General features: G+C 47.0%; 3 protein-coding genes across 14 annotated transcripts; all 3 read right to left on the reverse strand.

The window, feature by feature from the left end:
- Sec16 (Secretory 16) lies at nt 1-14151 on the reverse strand. Of its 10 annotated transcripts, none has more exons than XM_070288240.1 (12): nt 14004-14151; nt 9730-12735; nt 8373-8654; nt 6137-6596; nt 5078-6076; nt 4866-5015; nt 4314-4796; nt 3706-4014; nt 2156-2337; nt 1568-2088; nt 1263-1509; nt 1-1158 (listed from the first exon to the last, which is right to left on the reverse strand). In XM_070288240.1, exons 2-11 carry the CDS (start codon nt 12726-12728, stop codon nt 1355-1357), a joined length of 6540 nt encoding a protein of 2179 aa, XP_070144341.1. In that variant the 5' UTR covers nt 12729-12735; nt 14004-14151; the 3' UTR covers nt 1-1158; nt 1263-1354. The 10 variants fall into 10 exon arrangements, with proteins under 10 accessions (XP_070144341.1, XP_017034720.3, XP_070144339.1 ...); XM_017179231.3 differs by having other exon boundaries at nt 4314-4799; XM_070288238.1 differs by having other exon boundaries at nt 1-1196; nt 4314-4799.
- Nucleotides 14152-15603: 1452 nt separating this feature from the next.
- On the reverse strand, nt 15604-25149 carry Tao (Serine/threonine-protein kinase Tao). 3 transcript variants are annotated; one of them, XM_017179283.3, is made up of 13 exons: nt 24825-25149; nt 22591-22928; nt 22020-22524; nt 21552-21908; nt 20880-21488; nt 18552-18725; nt 18120-18482; nt 17937-18059; nt 17753-17869; nt 17518-17691; nt 17235-17456; nt 17054-17172; nt 15604-16990 (listed from the first exon to the last, which is right to left on the reverse strand). In XM_017179283.3, exons 2-13 carry the CDS (start codon nt 22818-22820, stop codon nt 16867-16869), a joined length of 3117 nt encoding a protein of 1038 aa, XP_017034772.1. In that variant the 5' UTR covers nt 22821-22928; nt 24825-25149; the 3' UTR covers nt 15604-16866. The 3 variants fall into 3 exon arrangements, with proteins under 3 accessions (XP_017034772.1, XP_070144053.1, XP_017034773.1); XM_070287952.1 differs by having other exon boundaries at nt 22591-23034; XM_017179284.3 differs by lacking the exons at nt 20880-21488; nt 21552-21908; nt 22020-22524; nt 22591-22928; nt 24825-25149 and adding an exon at nt 18886-19132.
- A 346-nt stretch (nt 25150-25495) lies between these two features.
- LOC108083335 (actin nucleation-promoting factor WASL) lies at nt 25496-26750 on the reverse strand. Its single transcript, XM_041775035.2, has 2 exons — nt 26026-26750; nt 25496-25964 (listed from the first exon to the last, which is right to left on the reverse strand). Exons 1-2 carry the CDS (start codon nt 26714-26716, stop codon nt 25540-25542), a joined length of 1116 nt encoding a protein of 371 aa, XP_041630969.2. The 5' UTR covers nt 26717-26750; the 3' UTR covers nt 25496-25539.
- Between the last annotated feature and the right edge of the window lie 347 nt (nt 26751-27097).

The raw sequence follows: 27097 nt of genomic DNA on the forward strand, positions 1-27097 counted from the left end.
TTCTCGGTTATTCTGCATCTATAGTTTAATTTCGAATAAACAAATTTAGCATTTTTCATTTGTACATAATACATATATGTGGGTGTGGGTGTGTGTGCCAGTATACAATATATATTCCTAAATTATTTTACTTTCATTTCGTTCGCATTTCGCTTTTTTCGGGTTTGCCTGCACCAGTTTTTTTGTTGTTATTAAAATATAATTTAAAGCATATTGTATATATATAAACAAACAAACAAGTTTCTAACAAATCAACATTTTCAAAATGCATTTCAAGGTTAAATTATAGTTAAAAAAAAAAAAAAAACAAAGAAATGAAAATAAAGGGAAAAATAAAATCTGAAATACCGTTGAAATTTCTCTACAAAAAAAACACATATTTATAATTATAGATATATGTAAATGGAATCATTTTTGCATCAATCGTAAGGAAGGGAGGCACACAGAGAGAGGAGGAGAATACATCGAGATTGGGACAACTCCTTAAGCCAATTTTCGGTTTCCGTTTTTGCAGATATTTAATTATATATATATTAATTATAATATAATTAACGTATGTATTTATATGTCCGCTTTTGCTGCCCTCCTTACATAGTTCACATATAATCTGCTTAACACACAAAAAATATAATCATAAAACTATGCAACATACAAAAGAAACATGTATATAATATATAAACAGAAGTGAGGGGGGGTAATATCAATTTGGGGGGGGGGTTTATGGGATGCTGGGGATGGGATTTATATAGTTTACATAGAGAAATTTACATATATATTTAGCTAATGGTACATAAATCGCTTTCTTTCTTCGTTTCTCTTTCAATTCATTCACTAAACACATTAAGACGCACGCACACACACACGTGACACAATTTGTTAAAAGATTTTAATAGTTTTTTAAATTTATTTCAATTAATTTAGTAGACACCAACGCACATACATAAAGAAAAGAGAGAGAGAGAGGGAGAAGGTGAAAGAAAGACAGACACAGACAGAGCTTTAAATGAGTTCCTGAAAAAACTCGGTTGGTGCTGGGATGGGTTTTTCCTCGTTCTCGTTATGATTATTTGCTGTGTCTTTGGATGAGTGTGTTTGAGTGTGTGTATGCGTGCACCAGGTGAAAACATTTATTACGTAGCTCGAGGTGATCATCATCTCCTGCAATGTAAACAGAGAAAGCAAGCATTAAGAACAGACTTTACATCTCCATGTAAATATATTCCTAGAGCGTATCCCTATCCCTGCCTTCTTAGCTAACTCACTTTTCGTTGGCATTTGTTTAAAGGCAGCTCTCTCTCTCGCTCTCTTCCTGCTTCCGATCGGTTTCCATCTCTTCCTGTGCTTGCTGCTGCTTCTACTGTTGCTGCTGCCCGGGCACCGCTCCTGGCACAAAGTAACCCCCCTGAGGCACTGCCGCCGGCGCCATTATTGGAGCTAGGACATTGTCGGGTGTGGCTGACATGGGTGCACCCGAGGGATTAAACACATCCACATAGGAGTTCTTCAAAGCTGCAAATAGAGGTGAGTTATTTATGAACCCTACAGAAATTCCGGGATTCCCACTTACTGCGATTGCGTTGCATCTTGAACATGTTTGATTGCAGCTTGGGCTGGGGTCCGATGGGTTGTCCAGCTGCCAACGGAGCTGCAGCTGCTGCTGCTGGTGAGGAGGCAGGTAATGGCATCGTGGGTATCATTTCGGGCGCTGGAGCAGCCGTATAGTCAATGGGGCTGCCGTACATCATCTGCTGCGGTTGCGGTTGCTGCTGCTGTTGTTGTTGTTGCTGTTGTTGTTTTTGTGACTGATCCTGGTCGGCCTGATGATGATTGCTAAAGATGGGAGGATTGCCGCCTGTCATTCCCGGCATACTACTACTGGCCACACCCAAATCGCTCATCTTGGGCGGCGGCTTAAAGCTCTCCGCCTCATCGACACTGCCCTCGGTATTTGTCCAGCACTTGCGCTCCTTGTCCCACACAATGGTTGGGTTCTTGTCGTCCGGCAGGATCATTTGGTTCTTGGGCTTCAGCGAGAGCTTGTTCCAGAGGCCGCCAAACCAGCCAGCGTTTTGATTGCCAGGTGGGGCGCTATATCGAAAGAAGTAGTTAATGTTTTCCTCTCATGGATCACCTGATTCCGGGTATAGTTACTCACCCAAGATCACCGCCAGAACTGGCCTGTTTGTCGTGCCCCGCCTGCTGCTGCTGTTTGCCAGCCCCATCGATGGTGCTTCCTCCTCTAAGTGAGGGCTTCTGGCTGCCATTATCCTCATCATCGTAGCTCTTTGACTTGGGCATGGAGATGGCCGGACGACCCTGTGCCGGCGGCTGTTGGAGCTGTTGTTGTTGTCAAAATGGCATTGTATTAGTCTTGGGCGTTGGCAAATCGTTTCGGGTTTAGGCATAAGTCAAGGTTAGTAACAGAGAGAACAGAGTGAGTGGGTTAGGCGTAAGTAAAACCCAACGAACGAACGAACGTAGGAACAACAAATGAACTGGCGCAGTCAAAAGGAACTCTTCGCGGGATTACAGCTAACAGAGATTGCTTGAAAGGGCCTTAAGACTAGTGTTTATGAGCTAACAGGTAAAGGATCAGCCAGGTGGTCCCACTTGCACTTGCTCCACCTCATCTCAACTTTACAATTTCTTCTTAGATCTAAGAGCCAAGCCAGCGTCTGCAATGGTGGTGTTGGTGTTGGTGGTGCTGCTCCTGCTGCTGCTGGTGGGTGCATCAATATCGTAGGTGCGCACCTCCCTCTTCTTGCTCTGCTTGCTGTCCAGATAGCTCTCGAACCTGCTCAGGCTCTGCTCCACCTCGGTGCACATTTTCTTGTAGTTTAGCGGTATGCCGGGATTGGCTATCAGCTCCTCCATGGACCACACATGCTGGGGTTGAGCCGCCTCTTTGCTGGGAATAATCCCATACTTGTTGAGCAGGCTATGCGTGTAGTAGTCGTCGTAGCTCTCATCATCCTCACCATGGCCATAGGGGAATAGCTCCTCGTCCAAGTCGTCCTCCTCCTCCGGATCCTCCTCCTCATCGTCCTCTCCTATGGCCTGCTCCTCCCCCTCGGCATCCTCGTCTATCACAAAGTCGTGCAGCATGTAGCCACGATAACGCTGCAGGTCACTGCGATCAGCATTGGCCTCGGGATCATAGGAGCTGCTGCTCTTCAGCTGACTTTGGCCTTGGCCCAGCGGCATATCAATAGGATAGGTGCCGTTGAAGACAATGTGGGGTTTACGGGCACCACCAAAATTCAGGCAAGGCTTGGCCTGGGTCAAGGCCAAAAGGCTACTCTTCGGCTCCTCATCCTCCTCCTCGAGATGCTGATGCTGCTTGTCCTGGTTCTGATCCTGATCAAACTCTTGATCCGATTCAGCTATGGTTGTGGGCAGCTTAAAGTTGACACGCTTGGAGGTTGATGATCCTGTTCTTGTTGATGATGTCGAGGTGGTTGTGGTGGCTGTGGAGGTGGCTGCCTTGGCGTTTATAAAACGCGTGGGCGTGGTTAGCGTTGTGGGCGTGGCTAAGTAAGGACTACATTGGCGGTTAGGCTTTCTACAACTTGGCATTTGATTAGGAATAAATGCTGAGGCTGAGGCTGTTGCTGCTGATGCTGCTGTTGCTGCTTCTGTTGAGTTGCTGCTGCTGCTTTTGCTGGTAGCTTGATGTCTTTTATTTATGTTGGAAAAGCTACTTACATCATTCAAATTGAATGCCTTTGCGGAGGATGATGTTGCTGGCGTGATTTGTGCAATTGCTGCTGCTGCCGCTGCTATTGAAGTTGTCACCGCTCCTGATGCTGGCTTCTTACGCAATGCATTAGCACTGATCTTCTCCTGCTTCAAGGCATTCGACTTGAAGCGATTGCTGCCATTGCTGCGCATGTGGTGCTCCAGTTGCTGCTGCTGCTTCTGATGCTGCTGCTCCATCTTCTGCTTGGCCAGCAGCTGTTGCTGTTGCTGCTGCTCATCCTCCTCCTCGGTCAATGATCCTTGATTCTCAATTGGCTGCATTCCATTTGGGATTACAGGACATGGTTGATTGATTTATTGTGACAAGAAACTTGGTTAGCCAGGCTTAAACAGGATACACAGACAACTCAAAGTAAAGAGAGATAGACTTCTCACAGCAAACAGCACACGAAGATTACACAGAACAAAAAACAAATCAAGAAAAGCTAAAAGGTAATACCCTGCTTACAAAATAATAAGACTTTTCAGTGGGGGGGAAAGTCGGGAAAGTCAGGAAAAGCTAAAAACCATAGGAAGAGGCTGAAACTAAAGCTAAAAACTTAACTCAAACCTACCTCATCGCCATACGGTGGCTGCTGTGTGCCTGACCAATAATCAAAGCCGTAGGCAGGAGCAGCTGCAGCTGCCGCCTCTGGTGCGGCCTGTCCCTGGTAGGCCTCAGTGGCCGTGTCCACTTGGCCATAACTGGAGGTCAGCAAGTGCTGGTCGTATGGCTGCTGGGCAGCCGCATGGGGATCGTAGTAAAGCGGAGGTGCCGCTGCCTGCTCCTGGGGATAGGCTTCTGTCTCCGTTTGGGTTTGAGGTGGGGCTGGCTCATAGTATTGCTGCGGCTGCTGCTGCTGCTGTTCTGTCAAGAGCTGTGACTCTGCAGACGGCGTGGGCTGTTGCCCGGCATTGTCATTGCGGTATTGCATATTCAGTTCGCTGAACTGCTTGTTTACCTCTGCAAATTGCTGATAAATTTCAGCCTGCTGCTGCTGTTGCTCTTGCTGCTCCTGCAGCTCCTGCTGCTGCTGCTGTAGGTGCTCCTGTTGAGGCTGCTGCAAGGTAGCATTCCTTTAGCTGTTTTTTGAAACAAAAATTAAATAATTCATTTAATAACTCACCACCTCGGCCAGAGAGCGCAGCTGGCGTAGCCAGGCCTTCTCTTCCGGAGCGGCCGAATCCTTACTGCTGGCATTCGGAGGACTTGCAAAGGACACCCGGTTGATCAGTATGGGATCGTGATACCTTAGACGTTCTGCCAGGCCACAGACCTACCAGTAAACAAGCATTTTCAATATATAAAACCCTTTTTTCTCTACACATTTTCACTTACCCTCTGAATAAAGTCACTGTCATAGCTCTCCGGCTTGAGCTCAATGTGCCGCGCTATCTGCTCCAGATAGTTGGTGCAGCGGAAGTGCTGGCCGTAGTCCAGGATGCGCGTGGCCAGCAGGAACTTGTAGTGCTGGAACTGGGCAATGCTGAACTTGGGATCGAACAGGGAGCGGGCGTACTCGTAGATCTCCGTCATAATAATGGCCTCGTTGCTGGCGAACTCGTTGAAGGGCTTGTAGTGCGAGGCTCCCAGCAGGATCAGGCGTGGCACGTTGGCCGTCAGCGTGGTTAGTTCCGTGGCAGAGCTATCGTATCGACCAAACTCCTCCTGGGCCACCAGATAGCAAAAGTGAGCCGCATAGATGTCGCCGCGCTGGAAAAGCGTATCGCCGAGAGCCACTACCGAGCTGCGATCGTACTCCGGCTGGCGGCTCTTGTTTGTGACCAAAATGGAGAGATGAGAACGCCAATCGCCCCACTGCTCGTCCCTCAGCTGGCTGACGCAGGCCGGCGTGCGACAGCTCTTCATCTGGTAGAGCGTCTGCAGCGGATCGTTGGCCTTGATGGCGCGATTGAGGAACTTCTGGGCCACATCAGTCAAGGCATAGCGATCCTCGTAGAGGGCCAGGAAAAAGGCATGCGTCCACAGGCCATTGTCGGTGGCCCATTGGAGGGCCTCCTCTACATTGCCGCGGAGGACATAGCTGCGGAACTTGTCCGTGGCCGCCTGTTCCGACAGTGGGGACGCTGCTTCACCCGTTGCATTAGCATTGGCACCTACTGTTACTGTGGGCTCGGGCAAAGCACCAGCTCCACCCGTCTCACTGTCCGCCTCTGAGTCGTCCAGTGGCTTCTCCGCCTGAACCAGAGTCTCGCCCTCCTGCTGCTGCTGTTCATCCGCATCTGGCTCAGCCTCCACCTCGTATTCGTTTGGGTCGTAGGGATACTCCTGCTGGTTGTCCAGCAACAGATCACCCACATCCGTGTCGGCAATGTACTGGAAAAAGGGGGAAACATTAGAGTTGCCGGGGAACGCCCTCTTTCAGGGTCTACTCACCCCATTCTGGCGCAGCAGCAGAATGAGCAGGTGCCACATGAGGGCGTGGGAGGCGCGATACTTGTTCACGCTTCCTTGAGGCTTCTTCTGCGTGGCATACAGCACCGTGCAGCCACGGGTGGGTCCCAGGCGTATCTGCTCCTTGCAGAAGCTAATGATCTTATCCTTGTGCAGCTTGCGGCCCTGCAATGGGCCTGGATACATGCGTAGCAGGCTGCTCGTGCCGTCGCGAATGCGAAGCGGCGCCACCTCCACATCGTTGCGCAATCTTCCACGGCCGGCATACTTGGGCTTCACCTTTAGGAGCATGCTCATCGCATACGAGGCCACCAGATGCGGCCGGTTGAACAGAAGGGGAGTGCGCCGCCTAGGCGGACGAGCCACCACAGCGGTGGTGGTCACGCCTCCATATGTGGTCGTTGGTGCTGCTCCTGCTGATTCGCCAGGAGTGGCAGCAGCTCTGTGATTGCGGGAAAATAAAACATTGATTAATGATTTTTTGGATTTTTTTAAATAGAAAAGGGAATTTATATAAAATGTAGAAAAGGGTAAATAATACAATTTATCATGCAAAATCGAAAAAAGTGGGGGTGGGAGAAGGAATTGGGGTAGCTCAGGACGTCTGGTGTTCGGGAGATCGGGGGAGTTTGGTAGTTCAAGAGATCAAGAGTCCAAGATCCAGGGAAAATTTGAAAGTCCGGGGAGAGAAGAACCCATCAGAGATCGGCGAAAGACAGTTTCAACAGTTCCTCCTTCGGCTGCATGCGACTCTGAACTCCACGTTTGGTTAGAGGTCAAAAATAAATAAATAATCAAGAGTAAAGCTTACAAGTTTTATGTAATTTTTAAAATTGGTATCCATATTTGATATTTTTTAAATTACTTAAAACTTTTCCTGTTTTCAACAAAAACTTTTTAGCTTTGTGAACCCGTTTCCCACTTTGAAATCACTGAAATCAGCTCTTAAATATTGAAAACTTTCTAATCGTAAAATATATAGTATATCCACATATCAATTTTAAATGCTACAAATATATACCCTGGCTGGGTATTATAATATCAGTTAAAAGCTTGAAATGAGTAAAGGAGTAATTTCCGAACCTATATATATAGCATGTAGCATATATATTCTTGATCAGCATCAACAGCCGAGTCAATCTAGCCATGTCAGGCAGAAACAATTTTTTACTCATTTTTTTTTTAATTTTATAAGGGGTTACATCGTTCAAAATTCCCAAAAATTGGCAAGAATTTTTTAAGTTAAATTAAAAATGCAGTTTTGTCAACCTTATAAAAACTAACATAACGCTTTCCAAATTACAATTAATGCTTTTTTGACCGAGTTGTGTTCTTTTTTTTTTTAATTTTGATTTGTTCAAAAAAATGTTTACCCAACTTTTAAAAATTTTATAACGGGTTACGCATCGTATAAATTCTTAACAATTTAAACAATTTTAATATTTTAAATTTTAAAATGTAATATAAAGATTTGTTAGCCAGAATGGGACCTTTGATTGAATTGTAGCCTTCGAGGGTAAACAAACAAAGTTAGCTTCCATTCTTGTTAAGTAATATGATCAAAACCTAGTAATTTACACTCATAAATCCTTTTTTATAAATGAATGTTAACCCACTAATATTTAAATTCCCAAAAGTAACCAGAAAGAGATAGCCAGAAGAACGAAACGAACGAGACTTTTCCCAAAAGCGGCAGACCATGGAGTACGACAGAGAGAATGAGAGAGTGGGAGGGCGTGTGAGTGGGTGTGATTTTTTTTATTTTGATTTTGGTTTTGGCAGCGCAAAGCTTCGCGAAGCAAGTAAGCGAGACAGTGTGACAGTAAGCGAGGTAGAGAATGGGGGGATTTTTTTTATTACATTATATATTTTTTTGTTTTTATTGGATAATCCTTGCAGAATCTGTTATTCTATATTTGAATATATTCAGAAATTTAAAATAACGGAACCGGTCACTTCTTTCCCATTTTGTTCTACCCAAGTACATGGGATGTTGTGTTAAGCCTGTGGGAAGGACTAAAATTAAGTTAGGACTTTTCGGTGCATATATTTTTGAAGTTATTTTCCCAATTTTGGGATTTGATTAGGGAAAATGTATATTGTAAGATTTGAATATAAGAGAACTACAAGGATATTCCAATCTTCGGTTGCCGAAGTCAGCCTTTCATCTGTCTTGCTTTTTTTTCTTTTTCTTTTTCTTTTTTTTTTTTGTGACCACCTGATATCGAGACCGCACTCGGAGCCAGCATAATATGGTCCGCAGCGGGAATTGCGTCCATCTCCGTTCAAATTACTCAGCGATTGTGCACTGGACAAATATGATGGGTATTGGCCATATATCGATGATGCTCCTCCATAGAAACTGGCATTATCCTCGTTCAAACTGCTGTTGAGGACGAGATCCTGATGCTGTTGTTGTTGTTGTTGCTGGTAGATCAGCTCTTTGTAATGTTGGCGACGATGGAATTCATTGGCTTGGGTTATGTATGCGTGTGTATACCTGTATATAAAGGTGGGAAGTTTTGGGCAAAAGCACAATTGTTGTTGTTCGTGTTTGTTGTTGGTTGGTTGTGCATTTTGTTGTTGTTGTTGGTTAGAGACGAAAACAGTTTTGAGGTTATTTACGAATTCATTAGTTGTGTTTTTTCTATTAGTAAAAACGTACACAACAAACGGCAGAAGGTAGGGGGACACACAGTGGAAATGGAACGGAACGTAACGGGGCAGTAGGATCTAATTGGAACAATTCGTATATGTATGTATATGGCACAACGAAGGGGAAAGAGAAAGCTGTCAAGGAGAGCGCTGGGAGGTGGGGATAGCTAAAGAGAGAATGAAGGAGAGACACCGCGAATCTAATCACTAGCTACAATTTAGTTTAGCAATTTAGTTTACTGATAAGATTAAAGCCCAAGTCCAACCTCAACATTAGGGAGGGGAGAGAGTCGTGTTAAACAAACTAAATGTTAATAATCGCAACCAAACTGGAGATTTGCGATCAACGAGCAGAAAGCCAAAGGAGCAGAGAGCGGCCAAGAGAGACAGCAAAACTGGGGATCATAGAGTTAGGAAGAGAGCGGACTGAGAGGGTTAAAGGTGTAAGAAAGAGGTGGGGTTGGGGGGTTAAACAAAAATAAAAACAAAACTTCCGCAAAAAAAAATTAAACAATAATAAAAAAAAGCACACAATTTCGGGACATCCGAAAATTAAGATTCTGAAACTTGCTGGATTTTTTATCCACTTTTTAAGCTTGTTAAAACCAATTTCACATGAGCTCGAGCGCAATAGCACTACCCCAATGGTTGAATAATATATTTATTGTTTGTTGTTTAATGATTATTAGTATTTTTTATCAAAATTATCTATTTGTTGTATTATTTTTATTATCAACTATTAGGTAATATGGACGCTTTTCTTTTTTTAAATAATTTAATTAATTTAATTAAAGTATCTAGAAAACCCGAAATCTCCATATCATACTCCTGCAAGTTCCCAGGACCTTTTCCTTATCTTGTCAAAGGTAAAACGGCAAGCAAACTTTCAAGATTCAGAGAGAGAAATAGGGAAAACTCACCTTTCGCGCTCCTTGAGCAATGCCGCTTCGCTGCTGCCCGCGCTTACACTTCCCGGGGTTACCAGTTGGGTGGCCGCCGCTGCTGGCACTGCGCCAGGCACCAAGGCGCCCAGCATTGCGCCAACTCCACCAGCACCGGGAACAGCGCTGGCATTCGCTGTGACTGCCGCCGTCATCGAATTGATCATCTGGCCATAGAACTTGGCGTACATGTCGGCGTAGACATGTGGATTGCGCGACATCTGCTCGTACATGCCATACGGATCGTAGGCGCCGGACACACCGGCGGCATACTGGATGCGGCGCTTGCCAGTGCCGGAGCCAGGGCCGCCAGCTGTGGCACTGCCTCCTCCGCCGCCGTTGATGCGCTCCTTTTCGAGGTCACTATTCCGCGAGCTCTTGCGCCGGTACTCTTCGTAGCCATCCCAGTTGCGCAGATCGTTGTGCCGCGATCGCCGCGAATCATCGATGCGCCCGCTGCCGCGTCCCTGGTTATCGTAGCTTCTACGGCCGCCGCTGGAACGAGGCTTGTCTGTCGGATGCTGCTTTGTGGAACGCCGAGAGTAGTAGCGATCCCGTTCCCGTTCATACTCCTCGTAATCTTCCTCAACGGCACTGCGCCGCTGGCGACCGGTCTTGCTGCTCCGACCACCGCCGCCAATGCTACCTGGAGCACCGACGCCACTGGCATCCAGCTCGCCCTCGCCCAGATGATTTATCTCCAGGTTATCCGACTCGCCATCGTAGTTGCTGTTGTTGTAGCCGTGTCGCGGGTGATCGTAGGAACGCTGCTCCTGATCCTCGCCGCCGCTAAAATACTTATTGGATCGTCGCCGAAAGGTGCGCTCGCGTTCGCGGTCTCGTTCCCGATCCCGATCCCTTTCGCGCTCCCTCTCACGCTCCACCTCCGGTTCGGGGTGGCGCCGCGAGCGCGTGGACTCATGGTTGCTGCGTCTGTGATGGGAATCCCTCAGCGTCTTGCTCTCGTTGTGGGGAGCACCGCGCACCGAGTCCTCCGTTTCGCCATCGTAGGTGTAGTGGCTGCCACGTCCACCACGGCCTCCCCTCGGTCTCTCGTCTATGGGGTCGCGGCGTTCGCGTGCATGCTCGCGATCCCGTTCTCTTTCGCTCGCCAGGAACTCATCCGATTCGTCCTCGGACTCCAGTTCCAGCGAGGCGGCATTGCCACGACGTCCGGCTTCTGCACGCTTCTCCAACTGGGGCTGCTGCTGCTGCCCCAGAGACGGCTGCTGGGATGGCTGCTGCTGTTGGTCCGTCAGCGCCTGCGGCGGATTGTGATGCTGCAGCTGCTCCGACTCATCGGCGGGCAATATGTGATGTACTTGCGGCAGCTCAGCCGTCGGTGGTGGCGACAGTGCCTCGCGATCCTCCAGATTCTCGCCATCCAGTACCACTTCGCGCTGTTCGCGCACGGAAAGCGGCGCAACGGGGGCTACACTGGTCTCCACGCCCGTGACTACGCGACGCGGTGGTGTCTGTAGATTTCGCACCTGCTGCTCCCCATCCGAGGTATCCTCACCGTCGGCCTGGCGCTCCTCCATATGCTGGAGAGCCGCCGCCTGGGCCACGTTCAGCGATGACTGCTCAGTGCCTCCGGTGACCAAGCGCTGCTGCTGGAAGTCCAATTCCGGCTGGCCGAGCACCAGACGGGACAGTCCAGGTGGCGGCAGCAGGCCAGCATCCTGATCCGCTTCACCCTCGCCCAGCTGCTCGGACAGGTGGCTCGTTTGCAGGTACTGTGCCCGTTCGTCGTTCGGAGCCGCGAGCACCTCCTGGTTATCCGGCTGTTCCAGCAGTGGCGGTGCATAGATCGATGCCACAGGAGCAGGAGCCGGAGCAGGAGCAGGAGCTGGAGCCGGAGCAGGAACGACTGCGGGTAAGGGAGCTCCTATAGAAGCAGCCACTGGCAGTGCGGCCAGTATACTGAAGGGCTCTCCCTGTGCCTCCGCTGGCAGGCCGAAAAGCTGCTCTGATGGCGCAGGAACCACTGCCGGGGCCATTGGTGCTACTGCCGGAGCCACTGGAGCAAGTGCTGGTGACGAGGATGCGCCTCCTTCCGGCGGAGTTGCCAGTATGTTAACGCGCTTGCTTAGTCCCGTTGAACGCTTGAAGGGATTGCCGGCGGCTGGCGACATGCTTGGAGGCAGTGCTGCTGGTGGTGCCAGTGCTGGTGGGGGTGCAGCTGCTGGTTGATTCTGGAAAGCTTGCGGCGGCACAATGGCATCCACCTCTGGTTCTTGTCCCAGCTCTGGTGGCGGCGGAACAGGTTGATGCTGCAGCAAAGGAGGAGCAACAGGCTGCTGCTGCAGTAAAGGAGGAGCAAGAGGCTGCTGCTGCTGCTGCAGCAAAGAAGGAGGAGCCGTTTGCTGCTGCATCAAAGGAGGACCAGGAGGCTGCAGTGAGAGCTCCGTATTGTTATTGGCAAAGGCCTGCCAACTGCCTGGCGAGGATTGCACATTGAAAGAGTCCTCCAGCAGCTGTTCCGGCGGCGTCTCCATTACGGCCTCGTTGCCATTGCTGCTAGAGTTATTGTTATCATTCCAATCACCCCAATCTCCCCAGCCATCGTTCCGAACGCTGCCGCCGCCTCCTCCTCCGCTATTGTTGTTATCAAAGGAATCAAGAGCGGTTTCCGCTGGGGCCTGAGGCAGCTGGTGATGCGTGGGATAATACATTTGCTGCTGTTGCTGCGGCGGCTGCTGCAGTGGCTGCTGCTGACCCGCAAAGTAGTTGTTGTAGTTCAGCGACTGCGGTTGCTGCTGTTCCTCCGGCGGCCAGTAGCCCGTCGTTGGCTGCTGCTGCTGTTGCTGCTGAAACATTTGGCTGGCATAGAGCTGCTGCTGCTGAGGATGCTGGACAGGATGCGGTTGCTGCTGCTGCTGAAGGTGAGGAGGATGTGGCTGCTGCGGATGCTGCTGCTGTTGCGGCTGCTGCTGCTGCTGATGCGGTGGCAGCCAGGACGCATTGTTGTGCAACATGTTGGAGCTGCATTAAAGGAGAGGAAAGGAGTGCATATTAAAATATAATATATTTTATTTAGCATTCACACTGGCCTACTTTTGGATGGGATTTTAGCAAAGAATTGCCTTATTTAAAGTTATTCATTATGGTTCTATTAAAACCCACTCAAAACACTGAAAAATCTCTCTTAAAGTAGGTACTGTTTATCTCCACTTTATTCCTATATTAATTCACAAAACTTTTTGATATATGTATTTCGTTGATTATTAACTATTTTCTGAGAGGGGATTTTACACAGAATTATCTTATCTTCTGCTGGAAAGTTATAGTACGATCTTTGCTGCATGTTATCTCTTTTTATATTTGTCTAGAATTTCTGCCTATTTTGATGTAAATTTTCTTGATTAAACTTGAACAGGACATTGGGAAAGGTGGCCCCAAAACTGGGGTTTCTTCGGCAAAGAGCGGGTGTTGGTGGTGGTTCTTGGGTGGTTTTGCTGGATTTGTGGAACGGTTCAATGAACGAAACCAGTTTTCTTGGAAAATGACCCGTTTTCCGTTACTTTTTGCGAAAGGAAAGAAATAAAAACAAATCGCGGTGCTGGCGGCCATTGGACGCAGTATCGAAAACAAAATATATACTTATATACATACATATATATGTAAAAAGCGAAAAGCAAAAGTTAAAAGTTTACGTGGACGTTTGCCTTATATACCCCCCTCTCTTTCACTCGTGCTGCTTCTTCCTCTTCTTCGTTTTGTTACCACCGTTTCGCTCTCTTACTGTTGTTGTTGTTCTCTTGACGTAGCAGGTTTTTTTCTGCTGTTTCGTTTTAGGTGTCTCCTCTTCTTCTATGCTCACTGATAATTATTTGTACTGTCTTTTTGGGAGTCCATAAAACACTGCTGATTGGCGAATTATTTATTTACTTATTTATTTTCTTCTGTCCTCACCAGTAAGTCCAAGAGAAAACAGTCTCGGAAAAAAAAGATTTGGATCAGTGGTTGAGAGCGACAGGCTGAGAGAGAGAGAGAGGGACAGAAAGAGCGAAGAAGAGGAAGAGCACAGTGTTGCAATCCGGTGTCCCTGTGGTTAAATTATTTTTACTGGCAATAAAGGAGCACTTTAGCAGTTGTCTTTGTCAATTTCCTTTAAAAATAAATATTAAATGCGGCCAATTGGAGAGCCGCTCTACATAAACACACACGCACTGGCACGCACACACACTCACACAAACGCAGGCAGGCAGGCAGTTTTCCCTTCCCTTCGGTCGTTTTCCAATTAGACTTACACAAATCGTTCGCTTATTTACACGCACACAGGTTCGTCTGGCAGTTGACTAAACAATACATCTACTTGTTTTAGGACGTCGTTATTAAACAATTAACTACGGGATTTCGTTTTCTCGTTCAGCAAATCCCAAATGCCAACTCAATGGGCTAGGGGTGAGAAAAAACTTACAAAAATATCGATATATCGAAAGTAAAAATACTACCAGGCTTAAAAATAAATACCAATTAGTTAGAATACCATTCAATTAAATAAATATATTTTAAATTTAAAAATATTTAATTATGCAGTTATAATTCTAAATTTGTTTAGCTATATTTTTATTCACATGATCTTGAAGAGCTTTTCAATTTGGTAAACTATTTTTTATTTTTTACATCGAAATGATGTATTCGGTGTAAGAATGAATGAAATGCAACATTTTACATCGGCTAACGGTACTATAAGTATTTTTACAAACCGATTTCGCTGTCGATATCATTAGCAGATATATTTTTAAAAATTCAAAATAATCCAGTAAAATTTTTTCTTAGAAATTGTTGCATTGCGGTTGTAAAAATTAAAAAAATTAATAAACAAAATTATTAAACAATACAATTTAAAAGTTTATGATGTAAATCCATATATAATTTAAATTATTTCAGTTTTCGATTTTAGTCGATTTACTTGTACTTTTAGAAAAAAAAAAAAAAATAAAATTAATTCACTAAAAATCTATTTATTTCAGCTCCAGTTTTTCAGTAAACTGAATTTTGTTTTAATAAAATCTAAACGTATATCGTTTAAAATCGAAAAGGGAAATAATTTAATTTAATCAGTAAATTGATATTTTTGTTCTAAAATAAATTAACAAGTAACAATATTAAAATAGAAAACGAAAATAATTTAAATAACTATACAAATAATCCTATTTTTAATTTTCTGTTGTGTATTTGCTTGTAATCCTTATTGCAGGTTCTGTTTTTGTATATTTAAGCCGCTCGGAACACAATCCCGCCCAGCTATACTCTGACTTTGGGCTACCACAAGGAAAACCCACTTAACCACAACACAAAACCAAAGGTTTCTGTATTTTTAAATAAGTTTTATTTTATTGACATTGACGTGCATCAATTTAATTGTTATTTGTTTTCTTTCTTCATTTACCGTAATTGCAAAAATACAATTTATATTTATATAATAGTAATTAAAATAATAAAAAAAAAAACAATTATATAAACATAAAAAATATTACATATGTATGTTTTTTTGTGTTCCCCGTGCTTTATCTCTATCTCTCTCGCTACCGCGTCACCGGTCCTCCGTGTTGCTCCTCACACATTCATAATAATGGTAATAATAATAATGATAATCGGAACCGACCCTTGCCTTGTTTTCTGTCCTTGTCTTCCCAGTAAACGTTTGTACATACGTTTACCTTAATTTACGGAAAAAGAGTGCGTAGGCTTGGTCTCCTTCCCCCCCCCGACTATGTTGTGTCCTACTAAAATATTAACTTCTACATTTGTGTCTTCCGATGATGGGTGTCTTGTGTTGAATCAAAATAATATACACATTTCCACGTAAAACATAAATCGTTAAATAATTAAACGTTTAGATGCTTGAATTTTCTATACAATTTTTATTGTTTTGACTAAGCATTTCGCAATTTGCATTAATTAACTCTAAAATAGGCTTATTTTACTTGATGTATGTATGTATGTATTATTATTATTATTATTATTATTATTATTATTATTATTATTATTATTATTATTATTATTATATATCTTTTTCGTTATAACACACAAAACTAAATTGTAAACAAAACGAACGAACTCTTCTTCATTTGTATATTTGTCGTGAGTTTATAATAAATTTGGCCATCAAATCTTCTCTTCATAGCGATTAAATAATAATTGTATCCTCTTTTTTTTTTGTTCCTTTTGTAAAAAATACATTTTTATTTGTATTGTCGAAAAAACATAACGTAAATAAAAAGAAATTTTGAACCTAACAACATGCAAAAATGGCAATCGATCGTGTGCCATCGGCGAAACTGCGATCGCGCAGTTCCTCTTCGATTTTCGACTTCGACTATCCAATTGGAAATAACATTTATCATCATTTTTTGTTTTTGCTTTTGTTTAACAAATACACATACACACATGGTTCTATATACGACATTATTTTTGCAGTGCGAGAGCAGAAATATATAAAAAGGGGTTATAACAAACAAAAGGGCGATTGGATTAATAATCAGTTACTCGGTAATAATATCAAATTAGAATTTAAGGGATAATGCTAAACAATTTGCAAATCGAATTTAGAATCTTGTTCTTTGTTTGCTTAGTTTTTCTTCTTCTTCTTTTTGTTTGTTTGTTGTGTTACTGTTGTTCATTTGTTTTTTCTTTTTTTCTTTTTGCTTACATTTATAATTATGTATTTATCAGAGCTGGAAACGTACGGAAGTTGCTTTCAATGACACATCCCTGCTTTCCCAGCTCCACTATTTATGTTTTAGTGTTTTCCTTTTTTGTTTTTCCTTGATTGATCATTTTTGAAATTGTTTTAAATGTTAGTTGCTTGGTTGTTGTTGTCTTCTCGAATCGATATTTCCTCCATACAAAACTATTGCAGCGTTAGAAAATACTCAAGCTTGGGCTTGTCCAGCTCTCCTCTCTGTTCCTCCTCCTTCTCGGGGATTAATATTGTTAATTGATTGCTGTTTATATAATTTCTACAAATAGAACAGGACACTAGTAGGCAGTTCTCTCTGTTCCTGTTTCCGTTTCTGTCCTGCTCCTGCTTGTGGCTTTATAATTTCCATTAAAATGTAAGTGGTTCATATTATTAAACATTTTCTGTTGCTGTTGTTTTTGATGCTATAGCGAACCAGCCGGAAAACTCGTTGAACTATTGCTATGGGCTAAACTAATCATGGAACCAGACAGGCTCCCCTCCTCGTCTGGATAGGCTTCACGGGATACCTCAATAAGCGATAAAGTGCTGTAAGCAAAAGGAACCCTTTGAAAAGGACATTCGATACTGGATATTTAGGTGAACTTTTACCTGAAACCTAGGGAAATTGATTCGTTATCGAATGCCTCCAACTCTTTAGTATGCTTGTCGTGCTTCATGCGCAAGCGCTCGGCTCGTTCCTGATTAAATTGCTGCAGCTCGGCATCCATCTGGAAAGGAAGAGTGTCAGCGTGAGAGGTCAGAGGTAATGCTGCTGGCGGCTGGCTTTTACCTTGTTCTCAAGCAATCCCCGCCGCACGCTGACGCGGTTCTCGAGCTCGCGACGCTCACGATCTCGCTGCTCCTGCGCCTGCTTTTTGTTCTTGTTCTGGTAGGCGGTGAGCATTTCCAGCTCGTACTCCAGCTGCTCGTGGGTACGTTGGCACTCAATCACTTGGCTCTCATCCAGCTTGTAGCTCTGGCTTTGGAACATGTCCGAAATGCTCTGCTCGTACTGCAACACCAAGTAAGATTAAGAATTGGTGCCATAAAAAAGGGTGTGTGTGTGTGTGAACCTGTTCGCCCAGCAGCGTCAGCTTGCGGTGCTTCTCCTCCTTGAGCTGCTTGATCACCTCCTTCTGTTGCTCCTTTGGCGTCGTCTGCAGCACTTGGGCCTTGTAGCGTTTGTATTGCTTCGTCTGCGTCTTGCAGGTCTCCCGGAACTGCTTGCGTATCAGGAGCTCCTTTTGCTGTTTGGGATTTAACAAATTTCAATATTTTCCGACTGACTCCAAAGGAAGGTCGCGTTACCTTGAGGCTCTTGGGCTGTTGCCTTAGCTCGACCGCATGCTTGCGCACCAACTCCTTCTTGATGCGTTCCATGTAGTCTTTTTGATTGTGCAACTCTGTGTCGTGTTGCTTGTTTATCTGGGAAATAAATAAGAAATGAATTAGATTTTGAGGAGCCAACGGGTAGGGTGCTCATGGAACTCACCTGCTCCTCGCGCAACTGATGCACGCTCTTCTGCTGGCGGTATTCCAGCTCCTGTGTCTTTTCATGGTGCTTCACTAGCATTGCGTGAGCCTGCTGCAGCTGCTGCTCCTTCTTTCCGAGTTCCTGTGCCAGACAGAGATATATGGAAATGGGGAAAATTTATAGGAAATTTACGGCACTCACATCGCGGAGCTGCACATCCTCGTGCTCGTGCTGCATTATCATGCGCTTGCGCTTAAACTTGCGCATCTCCAGCTCGATATACTGCTTCTGGGCCTGCAGCATGCGCTGCTCCTCCTGCGCCTCGTGCTGCTTCAAGTTGTCCTTCTGCGACTGCAGGGTAAGGTCGCGCTGCCGCTTAGGCGTCGTGTCGTCCATGGATAGCTCACGCTTCCAGCGCTCCTTGTTCGCCTTGTACTCCTTCTTGCGGTTGAGGTCGTACGCCTTGCGGTCGCATTCCTGCTTCAACGTAATCTCTTTGTGTAGCTTCTTCTCGGCGGCGCTCGTCTGCTTCAACCGCCGCTCCACGTCCTGCTGGTGTTTGTTCTGCAAGCGAAAGGGGGGAGGGAGGAGAGTCATGACCAGGCAAGGGGTCAATCCCGAAGCAAAACTCACCTCGAGCCGCTCCAGTTCCCGTGTAAAGTTGTGCAGCAGCGTGTCATACTCCTTGTCCAGCGCCGTCTTGTGCGCCTCCATGTCCACCTTGCACTTCTCCTCCAGCTTGACCAGGTGCGCCTGATGTTCGCGCCGCATTCGCTTATATCCCGACATTTGCTCGTGCATCTCCTCCTGCGCAAACACGGATCGCGATGTAATGGATGGGCAGAGAAGGCACAGATGGTTAGAGGTTACAGGACAGAGGTTAGCGCGGTTAGAGGCGTGGCAATGCGACAGATGTGAGAGATCGGGGAACACAGTTACGGGGCCCCACGGAATAACTGTAACTTACACAGCCGCTGTCGAGCTCCAGCTCCAGCTCCAGCTCGAACCTAACCTCAATGGGCGCAAACAGCGCGCAGAACATGGCTCCTTTTGTGGGATTTTCGACTTGCACCTCTGAACCCGGGGCTTTTTTCTACGTACTCTTGCTACGTATGGCTCGCCAGGTGAGAGAGCCCAAGTTAACAGTTAAAACGATAAAGCAACAAATGACCAACAAACACAGTTACTAGCTCCCGCTTGCAGGGTCGAATGTGGATTGAGAGGATTGAGTTGAGCTTTGGCCCAGTGTGACCCTGTGGCTGCAGTGCGTGGGTGTCGTGTGTGGATCGCGTTTGAACAGTGTGACTCCCCCACCAAGGCAGTAACTACATAAGTCGCAAAGCAAAGAAAAAACTAAGTCGTTACCTACACTTTTCGAAATCGAGTTTTTTTTTTTTTTGTCAAGTTGCAAGTCGATTTTTTTAAGTTTTAAGAGAAATATTTTAAATGTTTTAAAATAAATTTTTTTAAATAAATGTTTCAAGAGTCTCAAGAGAATTTTTCTCATATGTCAAATTATACACAAGTTTTAAATGAAAATTTTCAAAAGTTTTAAGACAAATATTTTTAAAAATTTAAGGACAATTTTTTCTAAGTTCTAAGAATAATTAGGAATTTTTCTAAACTTTTAAGTAAAATTTTCTAAAAGTTTTAAGAGAATATTTTCAAAAGTTTCAAGAGAAATTAGTTAAACGTTTTATTTGATTATATTTAATTTTCAAAAGTTTGAAGATACATTTTTGAAAAGTTAAGGAGAATTTTGTTTTAAGTTTTAAGAGATAAGTTTTAAGTTTACATTTTTATAAAATTTTATTTCCCCCAATTAATCAAAAGTTGAATTGAAAAAAGGTCTTTTAAAAGACAGAATAAAACTGATAAAAATGCAAAAAGCCCAATTAGTTATATTTCGAAACCTTTACACTAAAAATTATACAAAATACAAGGTCATTTAAAACCATTTTATAATATTAAGTTAATAATGGTTTGTGGCTCTAGAACGCTTCTACAAAATGAGTAAGGTGGCTTTAATGACTGGACAACAATCGCGAGATATACTCCGAAACAGCATTTAGTACATGTGCACATTCAGTCCCAAAAACAGACCCCAGGTGTGGCATGGACCAAGTGGTGGCGCTACCAAAAGCTAAACTAATGAATTAACAACAATTCTGTAACTATTTGCAAGCGCTAGTGACGCATTAAAGCGAAAAAGTGTGAAAAACAGAAGCGTTTCAAGGCATGAGTGGGTGGATGACAGGGATGGGCACTAGTTGGTGGGTTGGAATGCGATGGAACGGCAGCGAAATGTAAGTGCAACGGCAACACTTCTCTAACTACAGTAAGTACATTGTGGCAGCGACTGCTTTTCAAACATTTATTTGTCGTTGGCTTGGCACCTCCGCTCTCTGGCTACGAAATTACACAGGGACAGCGGCGTTTGGGTTTTGGTATTGGTTTTGGTTTTGTTTTTGGTATTGGTATTGATATTGGTTCTTGCTTGCCACCGCCGCCCTCGATCCGCCTGTGGGGACTGTGGATGTGGTCGCCACCGCACAGCTGCGAGCACAAGTTATAGCGCGCCTGTTCGAGGATGCGGGAGTAGAACAATAAACACAACAAAGAGAGCTTGTAGTAGTGGGCAAAAGTTAGAGGGGTAGGCGGAAGCGGGTTGGAAATGGCGAGCGGGGTAAATGGCACGAACTGCAACTGCAACTGGATGACGCTGACGCTGAGGCAAACACACACACACACACAAAGGACGCGTATCGCTGATATGGAATGCTAACGAAGCCTAAACTACGCACGACTACCACTCAGGCGTGACCCATGGAGGGAATGGTCTAAGCTGCAACCCCCAACAAGAGATAGAGCGAGCGAGCACACTGAGAGAGATCTATGGCCGAGGCGGGAAGAACGAAGAACGAAACACGAAACATAATACGGAAAACGCGAAAAACTCACCTGCATGTGCTCCTTCTGCTGCTTGGTCACGATGCTCGTGGTGCGTATGGTGGCAAAGTTGTTGGGACCGTGATCGTTGACAGCATTGGAAATGGCCTGCTGCGAGGAGGCGGAACTGGCCGCGTATACAGCCGCCTGGGCGGCGGGCGTTGTCAGGTAGCGCGGCTGGATGGGCTGCATTCGATCCGGTAGAGGACCGCCGGATGCCGGGGAGCCTCCGCCACTGCCACCGGTACCAGTGGCACCGCCACCATGACCCATCGGACCAAGGTGCGGCATCACGGTGAGTGGTGGCGCCGGTACTGGAGTAGGCGCTGGCGCCGGCACCACCGAGGCCGAGTTCGTCGGCGTCACATTGTTATTCATGCTGTGCATGATATTGGGCAGCGGCGGCCGGTTGCGGTGGCGCGACGAGTTGCGGGACACGGCCCCGGGTGGACCCGCCTGCTGCTGCTGTTGCTGACCACTTGGCCAACTGGGCTGCGGATGGTGATGGTGGTGGTGTTGCATGGCCACTGCCACAGCGGCGGCCGCCGCCTGCTGATGGTGGTGCGCTGCGATATGGTGATGATTCTGGGCTGCAGCCGGTATGGAATTGGATGAGGAGCTCTGCAACATAAAGGAAACATGATAACAGGGAGCTCAGAACTGCTGGCAGGCAGAGATTCTCACCTGACTACTGGCCGCCGATACACCCACCGAGTGTATGGAGTGTTCCGAAGTAATACTATTGCTCTTGCTGCTGTCACCGCCAGCGTGGTCGTCCTGCTGATCATCGGCATCGCCCACGGCGCTCTCCGTCTCGCAGGTGTCCACCATGAGTATCTTCTTCATTTTGCGGTAGTTGAGGTTGTCAAGTTCGCGCACCGCCGACTTGGTGCGAGCAATCAGTTCCAGCAGCACGGTGTCCGAGCGCGGCCGGGTCACGTAGGCGTGGGTCAGCAGCTTGGCCGACGAAGGACGCTCCGCGGGCATTTTCTTGAGGCACAGTTCGACGAAGCTACAGAACGCGTCCGACCAGTCGTTCTTCTGCAGAAGGAAAGGGGATTGGAGGTTAGAACTGAAGGCATCCAGGGATTCTTTCATGATTTTCATTAAGATTCGAGAATTAAGGTTGTAAAAAACAAAGCTAGTTCTTACCGGAAGTGTGGGCGACTCGTTCTGCGCAATGTGGTAGAGCGCGGACATGGCGTTCATATTAAAGTAGGGCGGCTTGCGCTCGGCCAGCTCGATGCAGGTGATGCCCAGCGACCAAACGTCCACCTTGCCATCATATTGGCCCTCGTCCATGGCCAAGATCACTTCGGGGGCCATCCAGTAGGGCGTGCCAACGAAGCTATTGGCCGGGCACTTGATGGCGGCGCTACCAAAGTCGGCCAGCTTGACGACACCGTTGTCCGTTAGCAGAATATTGCCCGCCTTGATGTCGCGGTGGATGCGTCCCAGTGAATGCAGATAGCTCAGACCACTGAGCACGCCCAGGCAGATGGCGGCGATCTCGTCCTCGTGCAGCGGCTTCTTGTGCACCTCGATGATGTCCGAGGCGGAGCCGACGCAGTATTCCATCACCAGCCAGGCGGTCGATTCGCGCAGATAGCATCCCTTGTATTCGATGGTGTTCGGGTGGTTCAATTGGCGAAGGAAGCTGCAGAACAAGCAGAGATCAGTGATTCATCAATTGCCGGCAATGGAGTCCCATCCAGTTACTCACCGTATCTCTTTGAGTATGTCCTGCCACTTCTCCTGGCTCTGCTTGCCGGTGTACGACATCTTCTTGATGGCCACGATCTCCTTGGTAAGATTGCAGCGGGCATAGTAGACCGCACCGAACGACCCATGGCCGATCTCGCGCAGATCCTCGAATATCTTCTCCGGGTCATGCTTATTGAACAGGTCGGCTATTTCCGGATCCTTGAGACTACCAGGTCGTGCCGAAGGCATGGCTGTCTCTCATGCTCCAGCACCCAGCGCGCTCCCAGCTCACACAGTGCTCCTCTTTACCAACTCTTGGCACTGATCCTGATTCAGCTCGTATTCTATTCGGTGTCTCTGTGTTCGGAGAAAAGAGCGGGGAATTTGCGGGTTAGTCAGACCTCCATTGCTGAGTCATCTGGATCCAAAGAGCAGAGCTCAAGTCCCGACGAATTCTTGGGGTCTGAAAAGAAAATGGTAATGGAAATGGGTTTGGGAAGGCAGGAGATGATGGTGTATATGAAAAGTAGGGGGCGAGAGGTAGGCAGGGGCTCTTTTCTTGCAACGGAGAACGGTGAAAAGCCGAAAAACTGATTATCAAATCGATCAAGTGATTCACGCCCGGGCCAGCTCACGCACACTATCGCCGTCGCCAGTCGGGAGTGGGAACGGGAGCGGACGCGGGCACAAATCAAATCATTCAGAATTCCTCCGCCTCACGGTGGCGGCCCTTATCACAATATGTGTGTTTACTGCCTGGCCTCGTTTATGGCTATTTTCTTTTGCCCGTGTGTTACCAACTTGGCGGCGCGCGTTGCCAACTTTCCTGGCAGGCGGATAATAAATACATTTCTGTTTTCTGTTTCGGCGTAGGGTGCTGGGTGTAGGGGATGCACACGTGCCCGCTAACCTTCGGGGGAATCAGAGTTCGCCATGGCCAGTACAGACAAGCACACACTCATACACACTAAGCCAGACACACTGGCAAGGAGTAACGGAACAAACCGAAGGGGTGCATTTGTCACTGTTGCGAATTTCGCAGACGTATGCATGTGCCTGCATTAGTATGGAACGCCTCTGGGTACATGTGCATGGGCTGGGGCAGTGCGGGGGCGTCTGCGTATCTGTGCCGGCAGCGGCGAGTCGGGAGCGATTGAGCTGCTGCTGCGATTGTTTACTCGCAGCCTGGCTAAATACTTGATAATTAGCCCCGGCCCCGTCTTTGTGCGACTGGCATTATTTACTCGCAACGCGAAACAGAAACACGCCTATTTTTCATAGCCACACACTCTTGCACAAAGAGCAGCCATGTCGCTCCCACACATACACGGGCATGGACACCGCTCACACAAACACGTACGTACATGCATGTACATGTATTCGTCTGGTCGGTCGCTTGTTGTTTTGCATTTCGTGCGACACAAATTCAATTGAATTTTTACTCTGCTCGGGCTATTGTTTTGTGCCTTTTCATTTAGATTGTTGCAGTACATTTTCTTTAATTCGCTTTGATTTTTGTTTGCCTCTCTTAGGGTGCGGACGAAGCACACACCGAGCAGCAAACGGCAAAAAATAAAAATAAAATAAAAGAGAACGAAAAAAATAAGGAAAAAAAACGCACGACGGTGGTCGTCGTCATCGGCGATGCTGCTGCTCTTGTTGTTTTTGCTGCTGCTTGATTAGTGACGTTGCTGCTGCGGCCGCGGCGACTTCGTCGGCGTCTGCACTTTGTGCACCACGGGATTGGGATTGGGATCGGAATCAGAATCGGGATGGCGAAGCAGCTTTCGTCTTTACTTCGATTCGAATTGCTTAAATTGTTTTGCTTGCACATCACACACACGCACTGGCACTCACACAGTCTCGGGAGCAGATAAATACATACAATTGCCGTGTATTTGTACGGATCGACTCGTGCCAGCTCTTTCTTGCACAATAGGCAGACTCGCACCGAAATCAGATGTAAATCAAAATATGTTTGTTAAGCTTTGATCCAGGACACATTGGGATACAATTTCGGGCCACAAATTGTCCATTGGGCGAATAATCAATGCGACGACACACACACATACACAAATTGGCACTTCTCAGCAAAGGCGAAGGCGAGTCGAAACGTAAACGGGAAAAAGAAGAGTATGCACATACACACACACAGGCATGGCAAGAGAGACAGAGAGAGAGGGGCGCACAGGAGACATTGGAAAATGCATAAATCTGTCAAAAGAGTGGGGTTTGCTACAGCTAACGGCTTACATTCAGCAATTAATTAATGCTTGCTAATTTATCTACGCGGCTGGCTTTTTGTTTTCATATCTGTATTCATTTTTCTTCATGCGTCGCTTTCTTCACGCCTGCTTTGCCCTGCTGCTGTTATTTGCTTTGCTACGGGTCGCCTGCACTTCACACGCGTTGCGTTTTACACGTCCGCATTTGCTGCGCATCACGAGGGCGACGAATTCAGTGGATTCCGGATTCCATTTACGGCACTTTGTCAGTTTCAGTTCAATTCCAATTTTTCTTCACGTTTAATTAAAATTTCGATAGAGGCGTACAAAGTACGATAGACTCAGGAAATCGATAGGCGGCACCCCAGTATGGCCGCATGCAGTATGTGCAAATATATTGGCAGCGATTGTAAAATATACCAAAAAATACCTTTTTTTTGGGATCAGAATTAGTGCCAAGCAATCGATTTTCTTATCGATAGCTTCTGTCGGTATCGACTGCCAGCTTTTGATTTTCCAATCCGTTATTTTTAAATATTCGTTAATAAAAGCTTGACTGTATAGAAATAATTTTAATATTTACATACTCCCCCAAAATTTAAAACTCAGGGGAGGGACGGTGGGTAACGGGTGGTTCTCCCCCGGGAATCATTTTACGTTTTATGATATTTATTAGTTTACGAAGGTAATTTTTTGCGCACACTGCAACGCATAATAACTAGGATTTGAAAAAAAAACACCGCTTACTTAAAGAAGTACTGCTGCTGCTGCTGCTGATGGCTGGGGGTCGGGAAGCGATTAAGGCCGCCGAAGTCAAGAGTCGGAGGAAAGCCGTAGCCGCTGGCGGATCCGGAAATCGAGCTCGCTTGCTGGCTGGGGGGCAGTGACCCGTCTTTGGCTGAGGAACCCGGTCCAGTTCCTCCGGCGAAGAAGTCATCGTCACTCTCGTAGTTGACCAAAAATCGCGGTGGAGATCGTTCGGGCTGAGCATCAGCGTTGCCATCAGCAGTAGCACCTGCACCTGCATCTGCATCCGCACCAGCATCCGTAGCCGTGGCTCCTGCCACCTGCGCCGCCGCCAAGTCCACCTCCTGCTGCTGCTGCTCCTCCGGCAGTCCCGCCAGCGCTGCTACCCCGCCTCCTAGAGCCAGTGGCCTAGAGAAGGTATCTGCAAAGTGTCGGAGAGAATCCAATTGTACGGCAATTAGTTAAAAGTTTGCTTATTTTACCAGTAGATTGTGCGTACTGATAGACCAGGCGATCTCCCAGCTGCGCTGGACGGCGCTGCCGGGGATCAGGCTGCTGTGGCTGCTGGGGACGTGGTCTTGGACGCGGAGCGGCAGCTGGTGGTGGAGGCGGCGGCGGCGGAGGAGCTGGCGCCGCCGGAGCATCATAGTCGTAGTCGTAATCATAGCTAGGTGGCACTGGAGGAGCTGGTGGCGCTGGCGGCGGCGGCGGCGGACGAGCCGCTGGCCGTGGGGCATTGTATAGACCCACAGGACGTGGCTGTGGACGCATGCGTCTCGGTGGCTGCGGAGCGGGCGGCGGCGGAGCTGGCGGCGGTGGCACGGCAGGATCAGCATAGTCATAGTCAAAGGGCAGATAGCCGGAAGCGAAGTACGGATGCCAGATGGGTCGACGACGACGTGGGTTTGGTGGCGGCGGCGGCGGTGCTGGAGTCGTAGTAGTCATCGCCGGTGGCGGCCGCCGCGTGGTCTTTGCCAAATTGGCCTTGGCCGAGGATAATTGGGCGCTCTTCAGCAGTAGGTTGCGCAGGAGCAGGCCAAAGTCCAGGGTGACGGTGCCCCGCGGAATACGTGTACGCACTTCGGACTCTGTATCCATTTGGGCACGACTGCCGCCGAGGAGGAGCAGCGCGAGGAGCGCGAGCACGAGCAGCGGCAGGCGGCAGGCTAACATCCTAGTTTAGTGAGCTGGAGGAGCTGGACTGTACCGCTTGGGAGGCCGTTCCAATCAGAACTGGCACTAGCCAGCCGCCGAGCCGCCTGCCTTGACTCGACGGAGCTGTGCCGCCGCCCGAGCCTGGGCGTCGTGGATTAAGTGCCCCGAAAATCAACAAGTTAGACGGGTTAGCTCTGGCTCTGGCTCTAACCTGGCTCACGTCATAGTCGTAATCGCCGCCGAGCAGACCAATCCCGCAATCCCCGCCAGCCGTTGGCCATCAACGAGTTCTGTGCGTGGCAACAATTACTTTTGCACTACTTTTTGCGGCGGTTAATAGATCGTAAGTGCAGCACAAACTATGCATAATGCTTAGCGGCCGATGCATTTTAAGCGGCG

The sequence above is a fragment of the Drosophila kikkawai genome, chromosome X (assembly GCF_030179895.1).
Source record: "Drosophila kikkawai strain 14028-0561.14 chromosome X, DkikHiC1v2, whole genome shotgun sequence".
NCBI classification, from domain to species: Eukaryota; Metazoa; Arthropoda; class Insecta; order Diptera; family Drosophilidae; genus Drosophila; species Drosophila kikkawai.